Raw genomic sequence first — 17,971 nt, forward strand, 5'->3', positions numbered from 1 at the left:
TTGACCACCAGTGAATCCTTATTTCTTCATTAGAATAAACGTACATATTTCAGAGTGCTACTGTTGCTGTTGTTTTTAAATTCCTAGGAATAGTAGGAGCTGCCACTCTACAGTATCCCCCCCTTTTCCTTTCTTTTTTGAAATATTCATCTGGCAACCCAGTGCAGAGGTCAAACAAATGATCCTCTTCCCGCTGCCAAACGCCTGTTGATCTTGGTGTGAGCAGAAGGCCTAAAGCTACAAGACATGCTACACTGAAATCACAGAGCTAAACAGCCTCTGCAGTTTGTTTTCAGTTGCTACGAAGGACAAAAACCGTATGCTAAGGTCAATGGCATTCTTTGCTTTGTCCAGGAGAATCTGAAATCTGGACAACGATGGCTTTCTCCTTTGGCTAGGAACGCCAGCGTGCTGTGCTGCTGGCTTAGGGACGGTGGGATTAGATACAGAGTCATGATCCTAGACTTTTGAATCAAAGGTTCTTCCTGCCCCCTGCTGAAGACAGTGCAACTCTTTGCATCCATAGTAGAGAAAGTTGCTGCTGATACATTCATAGGGATGGGGAGGAAATTTGATTCAGCTCACATTTAAAGGCAAAGCTACCTAAATTGCACTTTCTGAAACAACAGGTGAACTAAAGCAAAAGCTAGAACTGAAGATTTGCACCGCCAAATTTTGCAATGCAGTTCTCCATCCGAATGATGCACACAAAAATGTATATGCTAGTTAAAGTCACATGCCAAAAAATGCACTACATCAGGAGAAATCCTTTGGTGAGACTGTGTACTTTGGGCAGAAATTCACACTAAAAGGCTGATGAATCTGCATGAGGACTTTAAAAAAATGGCAAGCTGATATGTAAACGTGGAGAACTGAACACAAGGCAGGGAAAAAAAAGAGCAAGGAAGAGAAACTGCAATTTACAGTTCTGCCCATCCCTAATTGAAAATCACGTGTAGGCAATACCGCTGTGGGAATAAGTACACAGCCATTTCCAGCCAAGCAACTAACACAGCTCTGATGATAACTTGAGAACTGTGAACAGGCAAAGGGGAAAAGATTACACACAAACACACCTGTTTATATAATCATTTGGATGCAACAAATCAATTCAAGATATTATCCAACCTCCAGAGAGGTCCATTATGTCTCAAAGCTTATCTTTCATCCCAAAACAAAATTCCTATCATTTCTTTCTTGGGAAATCAGTGAGGGATGAGGTCACAATGCAAATGGACCAATTTTATTGGGAACATTTCTTTTCATAGACTAACCCATCCTGGGGCCTTTGATCAGCTGCTCTGCACTCTAGTACAAAAGCGAGGTATGTAACATTGAAAGAAATAAAGCCCTAGTTTGACTGAAAGCGTATGGGTGAAAGATGGGGAGGGGTGAGGGACATGCCTGAAAGCCCCACCCACTGCTGCCCATGTCTGCTCCACTTTCAGGCCTTCTTGTGTCTCAAGAGGGATTCTAAGCATGTTTGTCAAGGTTCCTGATCTCAACACAGGAAGGTCTGAAACTCAGGGCACACAGGGAACATTGGTGTCAAGACCTGCACGCATGCCATTACTCTCCCCACTTTTGAGCCAGTGAACATCTGAATGGAGCTCAAATGAACCAGCATTGATGAGCCAGTAGAACTTGGTACAGTTCCAGCATCTGATACAAGCGTGATGGAACTGACGAAGTGGGCTCTACTCCAAGACGATCTTGGTGTCTCAGTAAATCTGTCACAATAAATATGATAATCTTTATAGCAGAATAGGCCTTACTGTGGTTTGGACCAAAAGATTTATACCTCAGCTTTATAATAGGGTACAGTTGGAAGCAGAGGAAGACCACTGGGAACAGAGGAGGAATTGCTGAACGCTTGAATTCAGGAGCCTTGGATTCACCATGCAACTTTTAATGTGTAGCAGATTTAACCAGCGTCATGATCCCCAGGCCATATATGGCAGGCCAGCCATATCAAGCTGCAAAAGCCATGTGCTGTTAGGTGCTTTTAAACTTAGAGTTGACATGCTGTCAACAGGTAACAAGGTAGGCTTGCCTTACAAAGGCCATCAGGCTAATATCACCTGTGTATAGAGCATTTGCAGCAGAAGAAAATCTGGGAAAAATTCCTTTGGGAGGAAGGGCGGGATATAAATTCACTCACTCAATAAACCTGAATGTGAATTAAGTTCCTTTCGCAGAGGAATATGGGGCAAGGTTCAGTTCAGTTTAACTTTAATTTTAGTGCAATAATTTATAAACATATAAGGGTTTCATTAAATTAAGCTCTGTGGACATTGCACTGACAATTTTTACTGATCTTAAAAGTTGAATTGCTGTTTAAGTTTAAGCATCACAATTATTGGGAAGAATAAATATAGCAAGTGCTTATGTTACACTATATGTGTGTTTTGATATTTTCTCAGCCTTCTTAAGTATATTTTATACTTTAGCAGAGCAGAATTCTGTAGAATTCAGAGGGCTGGGGGGAAATGCTATGGATCAGGCATAGGCAAACTCAGCCCTCCAGATGTTTTGGGACTATAACTCCCATCATCCCTGACCACTGATCCTGTTGGCTAGGGATGATTTGACTTGCAGTCCCAAAAACATCTGGAGGGCCGAGTTTGCCTATGCCTGCTATGGATGTTGTGAACTGAACTGTGAAGGGATGAACTTGAGCTGAAATTAATGTTACTGGCTTGCTGGTGACTGGAAGAGCTCTGTCCTCCCTCTGTATTTCTATGATGAGTGTGTGCAAAAGCCCATTTGGGTCTGTACTGTGCTCAGAAAAGAGACATCCACCATTCAGCCAACAGCCCACTTCCTTGTGGGCATAGAATTTGATGCATTCACCTCCAATGCTTCCTATGGCTACCAGGCAAGTGCTCAAATGCCTAAGGGACCCACCACCTTTCTTTCCATACAATGCCTTGCAAAGGTATCATGGATATTGTATGGGGTAAGATGCATGCCCCTATAAGGAATTGGGAGCAGTCATTTTTTCCGCCATGCAATCTCCAGGGGCTGCATTTTGAACCAGATATTTTACTACATGGCCCCAGAGGAGGCACTGGTGTTCTAATCAGCCGTAAAATGTTAGAGAAAGAAAAGGGCACTCCTTGGTCTAACTTTCTTGCACTTAAAAAAAACCAACTGCATTGATTTTGTGGGATTTTTCATTATCAAAAAATCTGCCTGCAAAAAAAGGACAACATTGAGTTTGTTTTGTATTGGAACTAAGTTAATCCACTCTTTCCTAGCAATACATTTTCCTACAATTCTAAAATCAATCTCTTAAAATCTACTGCAACCACTAAAACCTAGTCACGTCTCTTTCCTTACTGTATTAAACTAAATCAAATATTCTTTTATAAACATTAAGGTTGGAAAAATTATGCAAGGCAATCTTGCTTCCCCCACCCTCAAATTACACTAAAGTGCCTTTGGACCTACATATTATCTGCTCCAATAGACAGTTGAAGATCTCTAACATATTTCCTGAACTCAGCAATCACTTATACATGGAATTCAGCCTAAAATAATGGAAACATGTTGCTGGAAGTGGCCTGTAGTCCAATTCCCTTAACTGAGGAAAGATTCACTAGAACTAAACAGTCACTGACAGATCATTTTTTCCAGTTTCTTCTCTTACCCTGTGGCTCAATTTGTTTACAACACCCTCTCATTTCACTCTCGGCACCTAATGATTTAAGCCCCCAGAAACCCTAGTTGTTTTCACTTACTGATCATAACAGAGACGGTATTCACATTAGGGTTGAAGGAGCAGCGGCCCTTCCCAGATTCACATTTGGAATCGATCTTGAAAACTTGCTCCTGTAACAGAGAAATAACATGCAAATGGTAGGGAACAGTTGAAGGTTAATTTTAAAATGCCTGGCTTGGGTGGTGTACTGTGTGGAAAAGCAGTTAACGACTACCATAAGACCTGCAAAAATAGTGCCTGAAACAACAACAGGTCTTGTGGCATCTTAAAGGCTAAAACATTTATTGCAGCATACAGCAACCCCTGTGCAATTGGTGCTTGTTATTCCATGGATATAGCTGAATATTGCACCAAAATGAAGGAAGGAATGGTTCTCCACTTTTCTGTGGAATTTTGCCTGATCTAACAGACCTCTTCATTTAGGTCCACTTTCAATTAAGAATGGACAAGTAGGCTTATTTCCGTTCTGTGTCAGTTTCAAATGCATCTGTTAGTAAGTCCATCCCATCCTTTGTATGCTTTTCATTCACTTTTACATGCATTTCCTCCATAAAATTAATTCAGTTTGCTTTAAAATGTGGACCAAATGAAATTATCAGTCACACACAACCATTTATTTATTTGGATAGATGAAACACTTATTTTCCAGATTCCCAGACTGAGATTCCTCAGTCTCCAGTATTAAGAGCTGTTCCACAGCTAGGCTCCCATTCCATTTCACAGAGTGACTGTGTTTCACAATCTCCACATGTTCTGCACAGTCATGTGACTATAGGCAAGGGCTGGAGAGCCTATGGCCCTTCAGAGCCTCTCAGACTCCAGCTCCTATCATCCCACACTACTGGCCATCTTGGTTGCACCTGATGGGAGTTGTAGTCCAACAACATAGGGGCAATGGTGATGATGATGTTAAACATCTAAGAAAAACTAGAGCTTGGACCCAGAAAGACTTGGATTGGAAGACAGCATTGGTACCCAACCTGAATTCTGTCAGCCTGGTTCGAACTTTACAGCACAAGCTAGCTCTGTGAGTCCTAAAATGATATACTGCCAGTAAAAGTCTATTGGGGAGTCTTGTAGGAAGCTGTGAAAGTCAATGACCACCCTAGCAATCAATCATTTATGTGTTCCCTGCAGGCAACACCATTGTAAACACAGCATATGCACCTGCTACTGGAGCTGAATCCTTAGTCACAATAATGTGATATGAATGAGGCAAAAATAATAAGGCCTAGCCTTCTCTAGCCCTCCTTGATGGCTAGATGTTCAATGCCAGCTGCCATGCAGAGACATGTGTTATAGCTAGGAATGGAAGAATCTGCCATTTTTTGTTCTCTCCTTTCTCAGTTTCCCAACACAGTTCTCCACATTTGGCAGCAATTTATGTGTGTGGTTTTTTCATCTCCATGAAAATTCAACAGCAGTTTAGTGTAAATTTCCCCAAAGAAACACATATTTATATGCAGTTTTCACAAATGTACACATTTTTGTAAGCACTTTTTCTTAATATACTGAACTTTTGTCTGCTATTGAAGGCTTCCTTTTTGTGCACCCTTTCCCCTAAGACATGTGTTTTTGCAAACTTTGGTTGGAAAGCTGCATCACAAAAATTTGGATAAGTGTGAAGGGTACTTATGCATTTTGCTTTGGAAAATGCACATTTGATCAATTCGGCTTTCCGTGTATATTGCATCAAATTGCTTCCCCATCCCTAGTTATGACAAGGTGGGCTCTCGGTCCAGTTTCACGCAGGTGATGAAGATAGGTGGGTAGTAGAAAGAGGAAGCGGGTGAAAAGGGGTGACAGAGAGAGAAAAGGGGTGTGGGAGAAAGAGAGAGAAAAGGAAGGGGCTCTGCCCATTGCTGGCTCTGATCCTGCCATTGCTGGCATGTCCCTTCCCCAGATAGATCATCCTCAAGGAAAAGGTGGCCTTCAATGGAAAAAAGGTTGCCAGTGTTATAGCTTTGGGAGAGATTCTAGCTCTGCAGATAAAGCAAAAGAAATTGCTTTTCAACCTCTTTTTCTTTCTCTCCCTTTTCACCTGGAAAAACAGCCTTTCACCTATGAAAAACGATGGCATTACTTGCTGATAAGCAGTGCAATTTTCTCACTAGTCTTGCTAAAAATAAATCCCCTCTGTTCTGCTAATTAGGCCCATACATGCAAAAGAGGGGGGGGGGAGGCTCACATTAAACCCCGATACTCCAAGCGGCTTTGCTGTTGTTGGCCGTCACCATCCCAGCAAGGAAAGTGGAAGGCGAGTCAGTCCAGTGCCTAACAGACTCCAGACGTCTAAGGCAGCAGTTTATTTAATCAATGGATCACAGGCATGCAGCTCAGGAGAGAGGCGCGCTGAAGCCCAATTCCAGTACGCTCAAGATGCGTATCTATATTTTGCCACTTAAGAGCACCACTATTTCCTCCTCACTGCGAAATCTTGCATTTGATTGTAAATTAATTACGCCAACAAAAAGTGTCTGCTGGGTGCAAGCTTGTTGAAGAATAAATTGAAGGTTCTTTAAAAATGGGGCAAGATTCCTCTCACATTAGTCTCAAGCTGCGATGGGGAGGGAGAAAGCAATGCCTTTCGTCACCCAGTGCAAAGCGCCCCTCTGTCTTTTCGGCAATTTTTAACAGAGGTGTTGAGAAAGGGGTGAAAGTATTTGCAGGCATGGGGGCTGGGAGCTCACCGCTCAGTGCCAAAGCAACTGGGCAAGTCTTGCTGCATCACACTGTACTGCTGACAAAAAGAGGGTCACTCAAACCACCGCAGAGCAGCACTAGGCAGTCTTCCAACCAGCCAACTCACACACCACTGCTTGACTGACATACTTACCTCTGCCCTTCGCCCTCTGTTGAGATATGCACACACAGGGCTAAACGCGCCACTTCCACAAACATATAAATGGGTGCGGTTGAATGTCTGTATCACACGGACAAAGTTGCCGCAACCGTGCTGCAGAGGGAACAAGAAAACAAACAAAAGGGGGTTGTAAATCTGCTCCCAGAGGTGACTGATTTCCACTGGGCCCATAGGAGCCAACTCCCAGGGGCTTTGGGGGCTTTAGCCCCCACAAAATATATTTGAGGGGGCTGGGCCCCCACAAAGTCGATGGACATTCCCATTCAAATGGTGTGCATGTGCTGCATCATGTGATCAATTATGCGGGGTGGTGCTTACCTGGGCCCCCCACAATGTTTTATTCAGGTTGGCAGCCCTGACTGGGACTGATGGGTGAAACACTCGGGAGCCCACCAGCAGGTGGAGCCAATGGCAGACAGAGCCAACTAACTCTAATTTTGCCCCTGTCTTCCTCCATGAATTCCACAAGTGGCATCACTGAGACTACGGAAGAGGAACCTGAAGGAAAGCACCACCCTCTGGACTGCTTGCTAGTAATAAGGCAGGCAGCTGGAGGGTGGCTGAAGGCAGACTCAGGTTGGTGGGGCAGTGCCCCAATTTGTCCTAATGGACCGACCTACACTACTTGCTCCCCAGTACCACTGATTGGAACCAAACCACCTTAAGGCATAAGGAAGAAGAGCAGAATAGGTGCTCTAACAGATGCCTCCCAGATGATGGACTTGACTTGGCATACTAGGTGGCACTAGATTGGCTAACCCTGTGGCTAAGGAGCCACAAGATTCTCAGCGCCACCTGTAGATTCAGCCACATTTTGCTCTCCCTTGAATATTGACTTCATTAATGACATACAGCATACCGCTAGATTCGAATAAACATTCGTAATATATAAGTGCATTGCATTTTGCACAGTATGGGGAAATACTGGAGCTTGGTATGTATGATGTATTAGACAGTTATAGTCATCTGGGAAAGGAAGCAGACACCATGCTAACATTTTCAACGCTAATTTAATTAAACAGAAATCACTTGAATCCATTACTGGTGACATTTTAATGGAAAATGCTACGCTCCATTATGCTCTGCAGATCCAATATTTTCTTCCCTTGAGAAGTATGGATCAAGATAAGATCAAAATGGAAAAAGTATTTGCCGTATACTCCTTTTAATTACAAGTCCACAACCAAATGAATCCTTATTAGAACATAGCATAATATGCTATTATTTAATTATGATTAGAAATTGTGCACCTTATTCAAATGCTGGTGGAAAAAAAGATCTGAAACAACGCCTAGATATATTCAATGGATCAACACAGAAGCCGTTTCTGAGATGCCATCTAGATGCATCACAAACAATTATTTATTTGGGGGCTGGAAAACTTTGACCAATGAAGTGGGATTTATTTATTACTATTTCTAAGTAATAAATAAGACGTGGGTGGCACTGTGGGTTAAACCACTGAGCCTAGGGCTTTCCAATCAGAAGGTCAGCGGTTTGAATCCCCGCGACGGGGTGAGCTCCCGTTGTTCGGTCCCTGCTCTTGCCAACCTAGCTGTTTGAAAGCACGTCAAAGTGCAAGTAGATAAATAGGTACGGCTCTGGCGGGAAGGTAAATAGTGTTTCCGTGCGCTGCTCTGGTTTCGCCAGAAGCGGCTTAGTCATGCTGGCCTCATGACCCGGAAGCTGTCTGCGGACAAATGCCGGCTCCCTCGGCCAGTAAAGCAAGACGAGTGCCACAACCCCAGAGTCGTCCGCAACTGGACCTAACAGTCAGGGGTCCCTTTACCCGTTACCTATTTCTAAGTCCACCCTTTAGCAGCAAAAGAGTCCTCTAGATAACTTACAAAATATGAAAACAACAATCAGTTCCATGGAAAACTGTATCAACAGATAAAATAAGTTGGACCACTCCAACAGGCATAGTAAAAGACTATGAAAGGGATAAAAGGCCCATTCAGGCAAGAACTTCAAATGTCTTCCCAGGTGGACAAGTTTTAGTAGTCATCTAAAGACAGCTGTGATTGCTGCTGTAGATTTGCAACTTCATGGCCCCTGTTCTCCATTTATATATTGACATATTTATTTAAATTATTAATTAAATTTGTAAACCACCCTTCATCCAAAGATCCCTGGGTATTTCACAACAGAAAGATAGAAAATGGGAATGCACAATACACAATGAAACAAAAGCAAACCAGTAATTCCCCTCCTACAAACACATTTTAAAAGCCATAGAATTTTAACCAGCAGAATGCCTGGCTGAAGAGAAACGTTTTCACCTGGTGCCTAAGGATCTGTAATGAAGGCACCAGGTTAGCCTCCCTAGAGAGACCATTCCACAGATGGGGAGCCACTGCGTAATTTTTAATTCATTTAATAAAATATTTGTACCACTCCATCATCAAAACCTATGAAATCTACTTACAATATAAAATAAATTAAAATTGCCAATATTTAAAACTGTTAGCCTATTTCCTCACTGACAAATGTATACAAAACCAAAAGTTTCAAAATATACATTATAAAATAAGATAACGTTTAAAAATCCATGTCAAATTTACATGCCTGGGTAGGCTTGCTTGAACAAAGAAGTTTTTGGCAAGTGCTGAAAACAGCACCGAAGATGTCTGCCTAATATCAATGGGCAGGGAGTTATTTTCTTAGGGTTCCTTATCTTTGAGCCAGACTTCGAGTTCTTGAGCCTCCTTAGAGTTCTTTCTTTGTCAGAGCAGCGTCTCAAATAGAGGACAGCTTCAGATCGAGAACTGCGCTCTGTAAAACTGGCCACCCTACTTGCACTTGGCACACTGAAATCATTTATTGTTATAGCTGCTACTAACATAATTTCCAAGTGCCTTTTCCCTAGTATTGCCTGAGGTGATGTACAAGTTATTAAGCTCGTAACAATTAAAGGAGTGGTTTGTTCGTTTGAGCAAGAATCACTCTGAGATTTGGAAGAGGTAATTGGCTCAGCAGATGGTTCTCGTGCAGGATTCTTGCTTTGACTCCAGTAACAGTCGTGCCACATTTACCTGCGTTAAGGAAGTTCTGCTTTTTTTCAGGCATCTGTTCAAAATGTTGCTTTATAAAACCAATAAAAGAGTCTTTATGATCAAGCAGTAAGTGCTGTTGGAATGTACAGGGATTATTATTTTTTTCCATACAAAAGGCTGCCTGTACCATCTGGGAGTCTGTCCAGGCACTTCCATTAGCATTAGCTCAACAGTCTGCAATATATTCTCTAGGAGATACGCAGAGCAAGCCTTATTAATGATATCCATCACTAGCAACAAGGTAAGCAAGAAATGGGTTTCCTTTTTTAAAAGGGGGGAAAAAATATGTCCTGAACGTAAGCAATGTGCTCATTTTTCCAGACATCAGGAGGGAGATCCAGGCTGTGTCAATATCTTGCTTGTTTCAGAATTTTGCATGACTGTTTCTGCCTGCAGAGTATTCAACGAAAACACGCCTCTTCCGCTACGCTTTTGGCTGCACCCAAGGCGCTCTTTCTCGGTAGCCAAACATTTAATTAAAAAAAGGGGGGGAATACTTACTGTAGGATCTTTGCCAGCCATTTTGCACTCATCAACTTTGGTTGTTGATGCTGGCCAGAATATCTGTGTGGAAAGAAAATACATACATATACAAATATGAATTACATAATATTCAATGCACATTTAAAGGGGTTGGGGAAATTTATCATTTTCACCTTGTTCAAACTGCCACACTGCCTGCAAGGCAAGCCTAAACTTGCAAGATCAATATTTTCACAGACCTGTGTTGCTGGGGAAAGTATTTTATCCAAGTTTTTCTTGCTCAGAGAAACTCTGAGCAAGCAAGCAAGCCTCCCACAAAGCTGGGTTAGTTCAGTAACAACTGATAAAATGCATCCCAAATAGATCGTTTCAGTTACAGGCTGGTGTACATTGCAGCCTTCCAGAAAGTAGAACTTTTGAAGTTTATGGGTTTGTCATTTGAAGCTGGTGCAGGTCTTGCAAATCTGTGCCATGAGGAAGACACCTGTTGGGCAGATGATCTGCCCTAACATTTGTTAACCTGATTGCAGCAAGGATGAAGGGATCCCAAATTGTAGCGTGGGGCCAGTTCACATCCCCACCCAAATATGAATTGTTGGTTGGGGTGGAGGGGGGGCACACACCTTCCCCCACCACCTGCATAAGGCACCATGTGACCTGGGTACCTTTACCCATCATTCAAGGGTTGGGTGAAAACGTGTGAATGAAAACTACGCATGCACAATTTTTGGCTTCTCATTTCTTGCTCTGTAACATAGTATCCACTGAGACAGTGGAATGAAATTTGGCACACACATCCAGAACACAACCTCTCCATTTCAAGATGTATAAGCTCACACAGTGCCTATAAGGTCCTTCCACCATAGGACAATGGGATTGTTCCACCTGGGTAAGTGAATGAACCAGTCAATCGGAAGCCTCCTCGGGTGTAGGAAAGATTGTGGACTGTGGCACTCAATTTCAGCTATCAACAAAATCTGAAGTAGATTGGAAGATCCTTCCAAGTTGAAACGACTGCAGGGATTTCAAGGGAAACTAACAAGAATTTTTATCAGGTCTCTGGAGTTTTTCAGAATGTAGAAAGAAGCTATATCTTGGTTCCAACAAATGTGACCTAAAGCACAAATGCTGTGCCCAGTCAAAGTTCTGCCTCATCAGAACATTCTGCCTAGCCAAAACATCTGTGGGGGAAGTCATAGTAGTGATTAGATATGGACTTTTTAAAAAATGGGAACTAGGTCAGGATATCTATGCTCTGAAGCATAAAAATGTTGCTCAAATAAAATGAGAAAGAAAAACTAGATGGGTTGGCAAGAACCTTTATGGCAGTGATGGCTGAACTCGGTCCTCCAGCTGTTTTGGGACTACAATTCCCATCATCCCTGACCACTGGTCCTGTTAGCTAGGGATGATGGGAGTTGTAGTCCAAAAACAGCTGGAAGGCCAAGTCTAGCCATCACTGCTTTGCTTTAAGGGATTTCAGATCAAGCACCCTTCAAAAGCACAAAGCTCACAAGTATGACCTGCAACAAAATGTCACATGTGGAGTGCTGCTGTTAGGATTCTAGCCACTCCATTTCACCCCCAGCAGCCAATTTTCTGTGCTCCCCAGCCCTTTCATCAGTTGAGACCTGTGTTCAAAATACCGCAGGCGCCAGGCACGTTTTGTGACTGGAGCGCGTCCAGTTGAGACCATGTGGAGTTCTCTGGATGCCACGTTGGTGATGGACATCTCCATCTGGCTGGCCTCTCCAGAAGAGTACACGGTTCACCTCCCTCCTCTGTTAATCTCTACAACGGCCCTGTGAGGTAAATTAAGAGGCTGTGACTGGCCCAAGCTAGATGGAAGTTACCTCCTATGTGTGGTGTGCAAATGTCGTTTTGGCTACAGCATGTATGTCAGAAATAGAGGGAATGATGGTATCTCTTCCCAACTGCAATGGGAACCTTCTGCCCATATGACACTTGACTGCAAGGATGTGTTTTGGGTGTTCTGTTTCCTGCCTTTTAAGATAGTCATGAAAAGCAAGTTGATTGAAGCAATGGAACAGCTTGGACCTCCCTTGAAAATGCCTAAACCTCCTCAGGGAAGCTGACCTCCCACACTGAGAATCCCAGAAAAATATAAAGCTACCCTCTGACCTTTGGTGTTGTTCGGAGTGGAACTGAAGGCAAATGAGAATAATCAGACATAAATATGTTTAAAATGATTGCACAAAGTTTGGTTGTTGTTGTTTTTAACATGGACGCTGCTCATTTCTTTCAAAGTCTAGATCAACTATGTGCAAAAATGCTTCAAAATGAGGCTGATGTCGAAGAGTTTCTTTTTGGATGCCAAAGTATAACACAGGGTGTCACATAAGAAAATATGCTCCACTAAGCTTCCAGCTGAACTGAGCCCAAGAGCTTTAGTTAATTTCTAGATAAACATCTCAGCTTCAGAAGAATCCTCAACCAGCACACACCCAAAATCAGAACAATGGAGGGTTCATCTCTCTAGCAGGCTCCAGTTTAGACAAGCAGTAGAGAAAAATATATTTCCAAGCAGTCAGAAGGCAAACTCTTCATGTCATGCACATGATAACGCTTGCATTTGATAGAAAGAAAGAAAGAAAAGAAAGAAAGAAATGTTGTAAAAACGGCTTTTTGTATTTTATCTTATGGTACGCCACTTTGATAACCACTGGCTGTGACCTGGATTATAAATTTGAAAAGCAAGTAAGTAGTAAATAATAATAATCCATTGTCATAAGTAGCATGACATGTCTGCTGCAGAATGCAGCAACATCTGGAGGTTCTCCACACCTGCTATAGGAGACCTTAAAAATACTTTTTTGAGGGTTCCATGTGCTTTCTCAGCAATCTTTATACCAAAATCTGTACTTGATCAGGCTGATACTAAAAGGACAATGTCTACATTTCCCAATAAGTTACATGGGTTACATTGCTTCCAAGTAAATAGCTATTAGGCAGCCTGATTTGTCTATTGCACCTAATACTCTACCAGTGAGTTAATAGTTGTGAGATGTGGATGAGAGACTTTGCATCTCCCACTCTTAGACAGCTTTGGGTGATATTTCCATTGATATTTATCAAATTCAATTTTAACATTTTCTTCACTATCATGTATTTTATCCCTCAGAATGGTAGATTTTTATTATTGTTGTTGTTATTTATTTATTTCAGAAGAAGAAAAAGATGACACCCGTTACCCTCAAGCTTGAAATCTAAAAAGACATGACACAAAGGGGGAAAAGAGAGGAAGGGGAAAGGAAAAATGAAAACTATGGCCTTGGTTGTAAAGAACACCAAGTAAAGAACAGTCAGATAGGATGTGAAAACAGACAAAAGAGTAGCAAAGAAGCACAGTTTCCATGAATAATGAGCAAGTGTCAGTTCTTTATGACTGTTGGACATATTCCAGTGTGCAGCAGTCTAATGTCTGGTGATGGTATACCCTGCCAATAATATACGGAGCTACAGCTTCATTTACTGTGTCTATAAAGTTGGGTAGCAATTATCTGGATTCCGGTTCACTCTGTGATGTTTCAGCAAATTCTGCTCAGACAATTCCACATAAAATAAATCCCTAATTTCTTTAATCGATTTAGCACTGTCAGTGTGACAACATTTTTTCCACTGAGATGTTAAAGGGGGATTAGTGAGTGCAGAAAGGACCTGCATGTGGTTGTTCCAAAATCCAGATACTAGGATACAGCCTCAAGCAACACATGTTAACGTAGGAGACTGAATAAAGGAGCCAAGCAGCATATTATAGAAAGGATATTTCTGTGCTTAGGAAGTCAGGAAACTGCTCATAATTGCTAACACTGTCTTTAAAAGTCAAGACTCCTCTTTGTTCCATGGGATTAGTTTGAGTGCTGTACCAAGGCATTTCTTGAAAATTTTCCTCCCCTGCTAAATACATTTCTATTTTTCTGCTATATTTTCAGGGAAGCATCAGAGTTTCTTTATAATCATGGGGGGTGTAGATTGTGGGAATTTAAAGATGCCTCTTTAAAATGTTGCCGGCATGTCCATTAATGTCATTTCCGTCAGGCGTCCTCATTGCCAGATAACACATGTTGATGAATTTGTTTGCAGCTAACTTGTAATATGTGCAATCAGATCCACCGTGGGGTTAAACACTGTTAATTAAAAGTAAAGAAAGTAAAGAAAACTCTACTGCCAGCTTACTAACACTCCCTGCCTCAGAAGCCAGGGCAGGACATGGTATTGCAGAGCAAATAAATATAGTGTGATGCAAAGACATGGAACGCGGGTGCCGCTGTGGTCTAAACCACTGAGCCTAGGGCTTGCCGATCGGAAGGTCGGCGGTTCAAATCCCCTTGATGGGGTGAGCTCCTAGCTCCTGCCAACCTAGCAGTTCAAAAGCACATCAAAGTGCAAGTAGATAAATAGGTACCACTCTGGCGGGAAGGTAAATGGCATTTCCATGCACTGCTCTTGTTTTACCAGAAGCGGCTTAGTCATGCTGGCCACATGACCTGGAAAAACTGCCTGGAGACAAACGTTGGCTCCCTCGGCCAGTAAAGCAAGATGAGCGCTGCAACCCCAGAGTCGTTCGCAACTGGACTTAACTGTCAGGGGTCCTTTACGCTTTTTTAATGCAAAGACAAAAGCCTTCAGCAGCATGCAGCAGGGACTATTTGGGCAACAATTATTGGTGTGGGAATAGGGTATTGTAAATACACAAATGTGTCCCTGTTTTGCATCTGTGAAATAAGGAAGAGTATTTTCTCTGCTGCCCATGATATGATTTCGTAGCCCAGTGAAGAGCAGTAGGAAAAAGACCCAACATCTTCACAAACTATAGTTGGGCTGCTCTCAGGATGCAAGCAACTTGGGATGATCCATCTCCTGCTGCCTGTCCTGGGACTCCTTTTAAATTAGCTATAACCATGTTGTTAACTCTCCATCACTGATACTCTGGTACTGAGCAGTTTCCAGTCGCCATCTGTGTTTTGCCTTAAATGTTCCTGACATTATTATTTTAGAACAAGGGTGGAAGATGGCCACCATCAAAAAGCATGGCAGCCACTATACTATTGAGTTTACCTCTATTTGGACTCTGCCAGTCATTTTCCTTCTCACGGCAAGATAAGCGGAGGTAAAAAAAGTACCAACTTTGTTTGGAAAGGTGGAGAATGTGCATTCACAGGTTGTACTTGGAAGAACTGGAGAGCAAATTTCCATGGAGGAATTGCACATCCCGAGGGGGGAAAACTGCAATTAAGAGGCCGTGTGCTTTTGCCTCCTACAAGTTTCATGGACCAGTTGGACACAGAAGAACGGTGGGAGGAACCACCAAGGTCCAGGGGCTTTTTGTGTAGGAAGTAAAAGGCTCAGAGTCTGGGGAATGGTGGTGAGGTGATGAGTGGTCAGAGGGAGAAGACTGGGAGGAGGTGTCAGAAGCTGAAGAGGTAACAGGGCTTAGTGAGTTGGGTGAGTTTGTGGCAGGGAGAAATCCAGAATCAGAGGCAGAAGCTGAAGCAGGGGAAGAGAGAGGCCAAGAGGCAAAGATGAGTCAGGCTAGTGATGAGGAATGGGTGTCTCCCCCTCCTTCTGAGAAAACCTCCCCACCCCCCTGGTCTCCAAGAACCAGAAGAGGCATGAAGAGGGTGAAGGATAGGTTGACTTCATGCAGGTGCAGTCTCTGATTGCTTGGGGAAAACACTCGAGATGAGGGGACTTTCAGCCTCAGCAACTGATCCATTATCTGCTGTGCTCATTAGGTGTGTCCGTCAAGTCTGTACGAATCGGATTCTTGCTAATAAAGAGTTAACTCCAACTTGCACAGTGTGATTTACTGCAGGCTCACTCTTTTCCCAGATGCAGCTGAGCTCTTCAAAGCAGCATTCTGAGAAGCCAGTAGACATGTTTGCTTGCTAGCTTAACTCAAGAGCTCCTTTAATGAGGTGCACTTGGGGGGGGGGAGACTGCTGCTGAGAGACATCCTTACACAGGGATCCTCCTGCTCTGAAAGGCTTTCACCCTCCACACTCAGCAGCAGTTTCTCTGGCCATGGCTTGTCTTCACCAGCTGCTACCTCACCCCTTTCCCCCAAGACCAGGGTCCTTTTTTGTTGTTTCGAAGAGGAACAAGGTAGCAGTCAGTGGTCAGGTATGAGTAGACTTAAGGAGATGAACCTGCTGAGGGTGGGCTGTCCTCACCTGGATTCTGCTTATAATAATCTGAGTGGGGTGTTCACATAGCCAGCGACCCCTACTTCTAATTTTTGACCCATCACTGGACAATTTGTCAAAAGCACTGGTTGTAAGTCTAGGTTCACTAAAATAATAATACCCTAAATACCAGGCAAACATATTGTCCAGCTTTGGACAGGAGACCCTCTCCAGAGTGGATCAGGCCTACCAAACTGCAGACAAATAGGTCCAGGGGCTTCTTGTGCTAGAAGTAAAAGGGATTCGTTTTCCTCCACAGTCCCAAATGAGGGGGCGGGGCGGGGAATGAGGCTCCGTCTTAAATATGCTGTTTGAACATATTGTTCTGCTAATGTACAAGCAGCAACTGTTCTGAGCAGGCGTGGAGCTGGCATGTTGCCTGACAATGGGATAATGAAGAAACACCCTCCTTCCTCTTTTCTTTGAAAGCAGAAGCATGCAGTAAAACGATCCCAGCTTCCCAAAGCGCTTTGTGGACTTACACTCAGAGGGTCCTGGCTTATATTATTGATATTCAAAGACAGAATGTGATCTTTGCTGCCAACGTAGATGCGGTCCTGATCTTCATCCATCACCAATATCCTGTAGTCTAAGGGGTGGTGGGAAAGAGCATAAAACTGAGCGGTCTTCGTTTCCTGCAGTTCTGTGAAAGAAAGAAGAAGCATAGCTTAATAGATGCATTCACTGGCTTCCCTTGCTTGTATAACCGCATCTTGATAAAAGATGTAGCATGCCAATAAAAATGCAGATTTAGCTGTACCCTCAGCAACTTAAGAATTTAAATGCATCATTCTTAGACTGAAGTAAAGCATCTGAAATAGCCTTATTCATTCATCCAAATGTTGTCTTAATGGAAATTAATATTTACAGCTGTGCCTTCTAAAGCACATCATATATCAAATTAATCAATGAGAACTTTGCATATTATGGCCCACAGAAATAAACTTCATCTAACATAACTAAGATATAGATTAGCTAGAATCAATTGAGACTTATTTTCTGGGGAATTATTATGTCACAAAGAAATGTTTTCCCTAGTCTCTTAACAGCCCAACCCTGTGCATATCTACTCAAAGGTAAATTCTATTGACTTCTCTGGAACTTGCTCCAAGATAAGTTTGTACAGGATTGCAGTATAAACTGGTTTTAACTCTTTCATGTATAACTTTTTTTTCAATTTTAGAAGTGCCTGACTTTTTAAAAAAGGAACACACACACACACACACACACACACACAGATGTTTGTGTGTGCACAGAGACATTTAAGAGCTATGTTCTTATTTTCTTGCTAACTAGGAATCATATTCAGATTGTCTCACTTTGCACACCATCGGGCTGCTACAACTCAACATCATGAATATTGCTAGAGGACAACACTGCTGGCATCAAACATAGATTTAGTGCTTCAAAATAAGCCACCAGCATTTTAGTGTGTATTTCTTCTAATAGACACATTTTTGCAAGCTATTTTCCTTAATAGAAAGAATTTGTGCATGTTATTTTTGCAAAAGCAGGCATTTTTATAGACATGTCCCCCCTAATATGTGCATTTTTGTGGAAATAACTTGACTGAAGAACTGCACTACAAAATTCAGAGAATTGTAATTTCAAAGGAGAGCTGTGTTTCTGTTCACATATT

General features: G+C 42.5%; 1 protein-coding gene across 2 annotated transcripts in view; it reads right to left on the minus strand.

Annotated features, from left to right (window-relative positions):
* Window positions 1-17,971, minus strand: part of SEMA3C (semaphorin 3C) — a 132,086-nt gene that overhangs the window by 56,455 nt on the left and 57,660 nt on the right. For both annotated transcript variants that reach the window (XR_014516740.1, XM_083464058.1), the window contains exons 3-6: window positions 16,815-16,975; window positions 10,145-10,207; window positions 6,561-6,680; window positions 3,744-3,834 (exon numbers count right to left, since the gene is read on the minus strand). Coding sequence is in view for 1 of the 2 variants with exons in the window: in XM_083464058.1 (XP_083320184.1) it covers window positions 3,744-3,834; window positions 6,561-6,680; window positions 10,145-10,207; window positions 16,815-16,975 (435 nt within the window). In the remaining variant the exon portion in view is untranslated. The remainder of the gene's footprint in view (window positions 1-3,743; window positions 3,835-6,560; window positions 6,681-10,144; window positions 10,208-16,814; window positions 16,976-17,971) is intronic.

This window comes from Podarcis liolepis (genome assembly GCF_965112155.1).
Source record: "Podarcis liolepis genome assembly, chromosome: 10".
NCBI classification, from domain to species: domain Eukaryota; kingdom Metazoa; phylum Chordata; class Lepidosauria; order Squamata; family Lacertidae; genus Podarcis; species Podarcis liolepis.